The sequence below is a fragment of the Marmota flaviventris genome, chromosome 17 (assembly GCF_047511675.1).
Source record: "Marmota flaviventris isolate mMarFla1 chromosome 17, mMarFla1.hap1, whole genome shotgun sequence".
Lineage (NCBI taxonomy): Eukaryota > Metazoa > Chordata > Mammalia > Rodentia > Sciuridae > Marmota > Marmota flaviventris.
The window spans coordinates 45300592-45310570 of record NC_092514.1 but is presented as its reverse complement, the minus strand read 5'-3'; the positions used below and the strand labels follow the sequence as shown (position 1 = coordinate 45310570).

The 9979-nt window shown below is 40.9% G+C and overlaps 1 protein-coding gene across 2 annotated transcripts; it reads right to left on the bottom strand.

Annotated features, from left to right (window-relative positions):
• Positions 1-582: 582 nt before the first annotated feature.
• On the bottom strand, positions 583-9082 carry Mrps23 (mitochondrial ribosomal protein S23). Of its 2 annotated transcripts, none has more exons than XM_027950338.2 (5): positions 8974-9082; positions 8303-8473; positions 2319-2396; positions 2026-2152; positions 583-1570 (listed from the first exon to the last, which is right to left on the bottom strand). In XM_027950338.2, the coding sequence occupies exons 1-5, from the start codon at positions 9015-9017 to the stop codon at positions 1418-1420; spliced, it is 573 nt and encodes a 190-aa protein (XP_027806139.2). In that variant the 5' UTR covers positions 9018-9082; the 3' UTR covers positions 583-1417. The 2 variants fall into 2 exon arrangements, with proteins under 2 accessions (XP_027806139.2, XP_027806140.2); XM_027950339.2 differs by having other exon boundaries at positions 583-1567.
• Positions 9083-9979: the final 897 nt, after the last annotated feature.

Genomic DNA, 9979 nt, shown 5'->3' with positions numbered 1-9979 from the left:
TTTCAAAACCCCCAAAACATGGGCTGGAGTTATATATAGCTCAATGGTAGAGTGTTTGCCTAACACACATGAGGTACTGGGTTCAATCCTCAGAACCACATAAAAATAAATAAAATAAAGGTATGGTGTCCATCTACAACTTAAAAATAAAAGCAAAAAAACAGAATCATGAGTTTTAGAGACATAGTGTGACTTCCCCTACTCCCCGAAGTGTTACTACCTTGTTCACCTGCTTGTTAGATCCTCTTCCCAAGGTCTGGCCAGATATTCAGTACCCAACTGCTCAGTCTTTGAATGAATGAAATTTACTCCCCCCATCTAAAAGTGAAGTATTCCTTAAACATAAGGAATTGGAAAACAGTGACAAATGTTGCGGGGTGAGGGGAACTCGGCTGAGAATTGTTTTTGCCTCATGGACTCAATGGCCTTCATGCACTGAGCACCCATATGCAAGGAGGCATTGAAGCTGTAAGAGGCAGACCCTCTTTCAGCCTACCAAGAGAAGACCACACACAGAACAATTGGGTGGAAATGCTACACCAGTTTTAAATCAAGAAATTTTGGAAGCAACTTAGTCACAAATAACAGAGGAATGTTTCATTTATTTAGTAAAATCCAGGGAAATGAGAAAGTCAATTCATATGTCCAGCCAGTGAGGATGAGGGAGGGAGGATGCTCATGGAGTACATCTGAATTAGATGCTCCCCACCACCTGGGCGATCCAGTGACCTCCAGAGACACCGTTTAAATTCAGTCTTGAGTTGGATGTAATCATTCATTCATTCACTCATTCAACAGACATTTTCCAAGCAGTCTACTATGCGCAGGCCTAAGCCAATTGTCTCCAACACACTTAATCCATGAGATTCAAGTTTTGATCTTTGTCTAAAGACAGGTCCTCACTCTCCCCACAAAGCACAGGTCAGCTCAGACTCTTGAGCTGAAATTAACAGTTTTATGGCAAAAAGTACCAAGATTATCTGCCAACAGAAACAGCTGTCAAGGGAGCACACTACGTGTGCAGGTAAAAACCTGAAAGATCCAGACAAGATTCATGTCAGGGAATCAAATGCAGCCAGCTACATGCTAACACACACCTCTGAGCAAACCTATTCAGAACAAGGCCCGTTCAAACAATCTTTACGAAGGTTTCTTCATGTTATTTACAAATTCAAAGTAAATTTACTTTATAAGCAGCCAGGGAATCCTTTATTTAGTAATGTCCTGAAAGTTCACAAAACTGCTTCTTTCAAACCATGATACTGAGCTTATAACAATCCGGAAATAGGAACTAAGACAAGGCAAACACAGTGCCTTAGAGATCAAGAAACATTTACATAGTTCAACTGTTAAAAATAGCTCAGCACTCATCCAGTGAGCACAGTGTGTCCGTCAGTGTTCACAGTACACCAGTCCATCAGGGAGGGGAGAGGCCTTTAGACTGCACTTCAGGTGTCTCCAAATTCGGGTCCTGGGCAACGTCTTTCTGAGGCTGGTTTCCTTCTAATGCAGTTTGAGATGTGATGCTTGCATGTTCAGATTTCCAGGAAATGTGACTACCTTCCTGCTGCTTAAAAGACCAGATATAAGTAACACAGATGTTATCATTTCCACTCAATTAACTGGCTAGAGCCATATGACTAGACACAGTCTGAAAAATTTAGCACTAACAAATTCTGTAATGACAAATAGTAAACATGATAAAAATCGATACAGAATCACAATTTCAAGAGCCCTAATGACAACTCACTTGTTCTAAATGGCAGTCATTACCACAAAATTCCAGTACATTCAATCTAACAGTATTTGACCTGAAGTTTTAGAATATGAGCCAAGGTTTCAAAAAAGAAAACAAACAAACTCCCCTTTAATTTCTGTCAAACAGGAACATAACCCATTTTAACACCAGCTTCTTTTTTTCAGTGCAGAGGGTAGAACCCCGGGCCTCACAAAGGCTGGGAAAGTGCTCCACCACTGAGCTATACCCCCAGCCCAACAGTAACAATCTTATAATAAAGTACTCACAGTCTTTGTTTCTCCTACTCGTCTTAAAATGACACCTTCTGCCAATAAAGCCTTCCCCGTTTCCACAAATAATTTATCTTCATCTATTTCTCCAAGCTTCTGCAGCTCAATGTACTTCTCCACAAACCTGGAATCCCAAGCAACCACACCTGAGGTCTGTGTGCAGGGCAGTCAGGATATGTGCTACACAGCACCAAGCACTACATCTTTTTCTGAAGTAAAGTTCAACAAAACTCCTCAGATTGATGACTAAATCCTTGTAGGGGGTAACTCAAAGCTTGAAAATGGCTTACCGTTGACAGTTTGACTTGAAGTTTGGGTTGAACAGATCAAAAGCTTTTTGGCCAGACCCATAGGCAGAATAAAATTTCCTGGAAAATACAAACAATATGATATAAATCTCCAATTATAGATTGTGGACAGCAGGGCGGAAGGAATACAGAATAATTTCTAGGCCATGGGGAGTGAAGAGTTAATACCCCTCTCCCTTCTGCACCCCAATTTCCCAGTTCCTCTCTCAGGAAGCAACATGAACCAGTTTCTTGCACATCCACCCAGAAATATCCCACACCAGCATCTATCATTCCCCGTCATAGTCACATTCCCAAAGAATGGGAGATCCTGCTCTATATCTTATTTTTTTAATTGCAGTAAAGTTCACATAAAAATTTACTCAACTAAGTGACATTTAGTATAATCACTATGACCGCTTTCTAATTCCAAAACATTTTCATCATCCTTAAAAGAGACCCTGTAACCATAATGCAGTTATTCATTTCCCCCTCCTAATGTCTTGTCTTATTAACAATTACCTCAAATCAGTACATACAGAATGTTTCCAGTTCTTTGCTGCTCTAGACAGTGCTACAAGAATTATCTGTATCTATAGTTCCTCCTGCGCTGTGCACATAAGTCTGTGAAATAAATTTACACAAAAATGGTATTTTGGGATCAAGATATATGCATTTGTAAATAAGCCTTCCAAACTGCCAAATGCTTTCCAAAGCAGCTGTACCAATTTATATTCACACCAGTCGTGTAGGAGTGCCTGTCTCCCTGTATCCAGACCAAGCTATTATATTCCAACTTTTTGATCTTTGCCAGCTTAATAGCTGAGAAATCATAACTCACTCTAGTTGTTTGTTGCAGTAGGGAAGACTGAACCCTGGCTCTGTACTTCCTAGGAAGCACTCCACCACACTACACCCTCCAGGCTTGCTCTTTAATTCTTTCTCTGTTTTCTCTCTCTCTCTCTTTCTAGACAGGGTCTTGTTAATTTACCCAGGCTGACCACAAACTTGTGATTCTCCTGCCTTAGACTCTCAAGTAGCAGGGATTATTAGTTTTGTTTTTGTTTTTTAATGATGAACTTTTCAAGTTTAAAGGCAAATTGAATTTCCTTTTCTGTGAACTATCTATGCTCTTTTCTATTTGGTGGTTGCTGTGGACTGAATGTTTGTGTCCCCTAAAATTCCTAGGATAAAACCCTAATTCCCAAGGTTTAATGATGGGACCATTGAGAGGTTATCAGGCCACGGGTACAACCTGCATGACAGGATTAGTGCCCTTAGAGGAGAGGGCTTGCTTCCTCACCCTGCTTGCCTCCATGTGAGGACAGCAAGAGGACCCTCTTTGAATTGGGAAGGGTCTCACCAGAACTCTGATCTCAGACTTTCCAATCTCCAAAACTATGAGTAATAAATTTCAGTTGTCTACAAGCCACCCAGGCCACAGAATTTCTTATAGCAACCCAAACTAAAATAGTGGTCTTTTGCTCACTGGTCTATGAGCAAACCCTGTAGTTACGTAAATAGAAAATTAGTCCTTTGTCATGTGTGCTACTAAATTTTTTCCCAGTTTCTTTGCTTGTCTTTTGACATTTGCCTTTCCACATTCTCCAATGACCTGTCATCCAGTTCCAATGCCATCCATAGAGGCACAAATTATGTCAATGTATAAATGAAGCACAAAGCATCCTGTGCAAGTACATGCAATGGATCTAAGCAAAAACATAATAAAAAAATCTGATTCCCCCAAATATCTCATTCCTATCTTGAAAATTTCCATATACTTGTTCTGCCACCTTAAGAAAACACTGTGGAAAAAAAAAGTCCTCAAATAAAAGATGCCTGGATCCTGCCAGACATTGGTGGCACAGGTCTGTGACCCCAGCAACTCAGGAGGCTGCAGCAGAATCCCAAGTTCAAGCCTTGCCACTTAGCAAGACCCTGCCTCAAAATAAAATAAACAGGACTGAAAATGTAGCCTGTAGTGAGGTACCCCTGGATTCAATCCCTAGTACAAAAAAAGAAAGGAAAGAAAAGCCGAGATCCCAATTAAGTAAAGACTTTATCAATCCATTTTCTTGCACTCAGGACTAATGATTAAGAATAAAGGATGTGTATTAACTTCAATTAGGCACAAACACCAATCTCAACATTTAAAATAAACTGTAGGTACTAAAACTGACATCAGTGTTTGAGGGGAAGAGCTGTGTCAGTAAATTCTCAGTGAGTGGTGCAGTGCAGATCTATGTCTGGGAAAGCTGAATATGGCCACAGAAGTGGCTTCTGATCCACTGTTCCAGGAGATGCTTCAGGGAGCTCACAAAACTCTGTTGGCTATTCTCCAAACAATTCTAATCTTGTTTCTTCACTCTTCCTCTTCAAGGACTTTCTCTTTTATTTACTTAGGTTATTGAGGTTTGAAGGGAAAGGAGAGGGAAGGAGGAATGGAGATTAATGAACAAATATCTCTACTACTTTCAACACCTAATTTGCACTTTCAAAGTAACTCTACTAGAGTGATTCTAATTAATCTATTAATTTCATTCATTAATCTATTAATTTCTTCATCTGGGCAAAACTAATGAGCAATTTCCATGTCAAGTACTGGGCACTAATTACAAGGATAAATCAGATAGTAACTGGCCCAGTGGTAGTGCTTAATAAATGTGAATTGTTGCCAGGCACAGTAGCACATGCCTCTAATCCCAGCGGCACGGGAAGCTGAGATGGGAGGACTGCAAGTTCAAAGCCAGCCTCAGCCTGGGCGAAGCACTAAGCAACTCAGTGAGATCCTGTTTCTAAATAAAATACGAAATAGGACTGGGGGTGTGGCTCAGTGGTTGAGTGCCCCTGAGTTCAATCCCCGGTAGCCTGCCCCTCACCCCCCACAAAACAAACCTAAATGTGTATTGTTGGATAAAGATGGTACTTGGCATGCAGAACTATTAAAGACAGGCTTCAGGGCTGGGGATGTGGCTCAAGCGGTAGCGCGCTCGCCTGGAATGCATGCGGCCCGGGTTCGATCCTCAGCACCACATACAAACAAAGATGTTGTGTCCGCCAAAAACAAACTAAAAAATAAATATTAAAAAAAATTCTCTGAAAGAAAGAAAGAAAGACAGGCTTCAGACCCTCACAGGGGCAATATGAATAAAGTACTCAGAATATTCTGGAAAGACACTAACATGGGGAGGCAGCAGAGAGCAATCTCTAAGAGTGTGACATCTGAATTGTTCTTTACTAAGAAAAAATAGAGGACTTTAAAATCATTTTTAAGAAGGTTGATGACAAACCATTAACAAGTACATGCTATTTAAGCTATTCAAGCTGCAGGGGTGAGGATACTCTAGCTTCATTTGCTTTTAGTTACTTAGGTTATTTAGGGTTTGGGGGTTTTTTAAGTTTTTTTTTTTTTTTAAGATACACACAATATCTTTATTTTATTTTATTTGTTTTTATGTGGTGCTGAGGATCAAACCCAATGCCTAACATGTGCAAGGCAAGCGCTCTGCCACTGAGTATAACCCCAACCCCAGTTATTTAGGTTTGAGGGAAAAGGAGAGGAAAGGAAAAATGGAGATTAAAGAACAAATATTTCTACTACTTTCAACACCTAATTTGCACTTTGAAAGTAACTCAGAAAAAGATAATTGAATTTACTGAAAAAGATCTTCCTAAACACTCTAAAACTAAGGGCAAAGAGGCCAACAGAAAGAAAAAAAATCGGTATATTTGAATACATAAAATATCCCAGTGCTCAGCACAATGTTTGGCACAATAGTTGGCACATAGAAAGCACCACAGAAAACATTCATGGAATAAAATAATCAATTTCTATACACTAAAAAAAGCATTATGGATAACAAATGTTTGCAACATTTATCTTTGTTTCTATAAAGAACTCTAATTGAAAGCTGAGTGTGGTTGCATGCACCTATGGTACCAGCTACTTGGGAGGGTGAGGCAGGAGGAGCTCTTGAGCCTAAGAGTTAGAGGCCAGCCTGGGCAACAAAGCAAGACCTCACCTCAAAAACAAAATAAAAATGATTAAAAAAAAAAAAAAAACTCTTACTGATAAGTAGTTATAATTATTGCTGGACATGGTGGATCATGACTATAATTCTAGCTACTCAGGAAGTTGAAAGAGAACAAGTTTGAAGCCAGCCTCAGCAAAAGAAGAATAAAATAAATAGACTAATAGCAATAATTGTTACAACAGATTAAAAAAAAAAAAGGTATTTCAAACAAAAATATAATGGCAAATTAACACCAAAGTGGGGAAACTTACTAATCAAGGAAACAAATTAAAATCTCTAGACAGTATTTTAAAAATAATCTAGATCAGAAAAAAACTTTTTAAAATAATTATCAGTGCTGGCAGGTAGAAAGAAAGAACTCTCAGATACTACTAACTCTCCACCCTACAGAGTGAAAGTAGGACAATCTTTTTAAAACAAACTGGGTATCAGCAGCAAAAACTTTAAAATTTTCACAATGTTTGACCTAATCAACTCTAGTGGTAGAAACACACCTTAAGGAAACAATCAGTGTTATAAAGATATACATTCAAAAATACTGCTATTTATTATAGCTAATAATATATAAACACCATAAATATCCAACTCTAAGGAAATGTTTATAGAATATTCACAATAAGCTATGTTTTTGAAAATGTGTAATATAAGAAATCACTCACAATATTAAGTAAAAGGACACAATTTATTTGTATCACATTACTGATTAAATATATAGACTCCACATACACAAAGAAAACACAAGGAAAGGGCTGGGGTTGTGGCTCAGTAGTAGACAGCTTGCCTAGCATGTGTGAGGCACTGGGTTCAATTCTCAGCACCATAAATAAATAAATAAATAAATAAAGGTTCATTGACAACTAAAAAATATATTTAAAAAACACAAGGAAAGACCCAAATGTTCTTAATAACAACAATCATTTATTAAAGGCTTACTTTGTGCCAGATAATGAACTAAAAAACTTTTATGCATTATCTTAATTCACCTTTAATAACTCCAGAAGTACTATTATTATATTTTACTGTATGGAAACTGAAGCTTACGGGGATAATTTACCCAGGCCACAAAGGTGAGTCAAGTAACAGGGCTTGCCTTCAAATCACTGTCTCTAGATGGTGAGATTTTGGGTGATTTGTGCTTTCCTCTTTATGCTTCTCCTTTGTTTTTAAATTTTCCATAATACACATGTTTTTACTTTTTTATTAAAAAGGAAACAGAGGCCAAGTAAATAAAACATGTAAGAACTTTCCTTCAAATTTAGTGATGATTGTTTTAAACCCCTTGGACATTTTTTTAATACATATTATGTCCATGTAGATGGACATAATACCTTTATTTTATTTATTTATTTTTATGTGGTGCCAGGATAGAACCCAGTGCCTCACCAAGCACTCTAAGCCACACCCCCGCCCCAATCCCTTGGACTTTTAAGCATCATTCTGAATGACTTCAAAGATCCCAACTACTAGATCCATAGACCACATATCCCCTATCTCCACTCCCGGAGAAGCAGACACAATGACCAACATGAGCTTGGAGTCAGCGATGTGATTCCCAGAGCTGCTGCCCTCCTGTATAACCACAGGAAGTTAACCTCCTTGACTCTCACAGTCCTCTTGGATAAAATGGAGATAAGGATACCCACCTTACAGGTATAGAGTGAGGCCTACAAGATACTAATTGAAAAGAGTTTAGCTGTGTCTGGAACACAGCAAATTGGCACAAAACAAGGCCGCTACAACTGCAATGATCTGTCAGTTGCTAGGCTCCACTTCTAAGTAAGAACTTCTGTTTCTTCTCACCATAGGGAAGGGAGGGCTGCTGATGCCCTAATTTGACTTTGATATACAAGATCACCTCCGCAACTTAACTTATTTTCGTTACCAGACTGCTACCTAAATCCTCCCTTTTTAACTTCTGGTGTGTTCTGATCACTACACAGGCTGCACACTCACGCTCTTATCCGATCCTCGTGGTACCAGATGTCCTGAATGAGAGCTTTGGCTTTGCCATATCGCAAGCGCGGTCTTTGGAAGACCGGCTCCCTCAATGGTGGGAAGGCCTCGTATACGTCATACCAGAGGGGCTTCTCCTTCAACACCCCAGCCCGAAGCAGATCCCGAGTCCTTAGAGAGGGAAGAGAAACAAGGTCAGTAGATTACAACAGCCTGCCAAAGACCTTGATCAGTCTAGCAAAGTCTGGAACACCAAAGGCACCAGGCAGTCCACCGCACGTAAGGTGGGAAGGACAACGCAGCAGGTGTTCTCCACCTACAGGGAAGGCACTGCCACGTACCACATCAACCCAGCAACACCCAGGAGTTAAATCCCTTTCGCGCGTCCCACCGGGTCCATCACGGAAAACGACGGTACAGTCAGACCCATCAGCCTGGATCTTCCTCCCTTCCTCTTCCTAGAGACCTCTACTGGGAAGGGAGGCAGTTTATAAAGTCAGTTAAAAATACTCCGAACCAGGAGAGAGCATTAGCGCTCCGCCTGACTTACACTTTCTGTCTTCTTGAGTAGGGACCTCGCCCTGCTCAAGCCCATCCAAGAACGGGGATGGCCCACCGAGACCGGTGCAGAGGTCCGCATCCTCTGCCCACGCCCGGCTGCAAGTACGCACCGCGAAAAGACGCTTCCTACGGTTTCCAGCCGGCTCCCAGCCATGACCGGTGCCTGGGAGAGAGTACGACCGGCCACTACCGGAACCGGAAGCGGCGCCTGCGCCGGCGACGGCAGATAAAGGGGACAAAAGTTGCTGGTCGAAAAGAGGATCCAAAGCCTACGCCACGGCCCCAACCGCGGGGCGGAGCCAGGCGGAAGCAAATGATGGTCCGAAGCGGCGCGCTCGGGGCTCTCACCGGGTTCAGACAGGAGCACTCGATAGGCGAGCCAAAAGAGAGAGAGCGAACCAAAGGCGAGTAGATTAAGTATGGAGCGATTAAGTATGATGTTTGCTTTACCTTTTCTGGCCTTCTTAGCCAGGTTTCCATCAGAAGTTAGGGCGCAAAGGGAATATGGTGGGGGAGAGTAGGAATGAGAAGCCCCCCAATGGAATAATAAAGAGACGAAGTCACTAGCTCTAGGGCGGACTGAGCCCACTCTAGGTCAGAGGGACAGGCTACGCAGAAGGAAACCGAGTCTGGGACGGGCAGTCACTTTCCCAGGTTACTTAGACCCCAGTCCTCTTTCAGCGCACGCCACCTAAGCCTTCCTCCCTGCAGTGGGTGTGTCCTCCGCTGGAGGCGTCACCGGCTTGCAATCGGAACCTGAAAAGTGAAAGTGTCAAGCATAACACATTCTGGGAAGGAAACTCGAAAATCCGGGGGAAATAACTTCTCGGTGCTAAACTGTTAACAAATAAGTGGTCGGGTGTGTAGCTCAGTTATCAGACTTCAGTACTCCCTAGAAATTAAAGCATACTTAATCTGGATGTTTGTACAAAAATCATCATTACGGTATTTTTGTAGTGGCAAAAAAAAAAAAAATCGTCAAATGGAAAGTAAATGGAAAACTTTGGTTCATAAATTGTATGGACACTTCTGCAGCTATTGAAATAAAAAAGCTAGATCCATATGTATTTATTTATATTAATTCCTGGGGCTTATGATTAAATAAAAAAGGAAGAT

Excerpts from the sequence above, each read along its gene's own strand:
- Mrps23 (XM_027950338.2), bottom strand. The coding sequence starts at position 9,017 with ATGGCTGGGAGCCGGCTGGAAACCGTAGGAAGCGTCTTTTCGCG. Across the intron at positions 8,474-8,973 it reads GTAGGAAGCGTCTTTTCGCG|GACTCGGGATCTGCTTCGGG; the intron begins GTGCGTACTTGC and ends TCCCTCTCTAAG. Across the intron at positions 2,397-8,302 it reads CACGAGGATCGGATAAGAGC|GAAATTTTATTCTGCCTATG; the intron begins GTGAGTGTGCAG and ends TGTATTTTCCAG.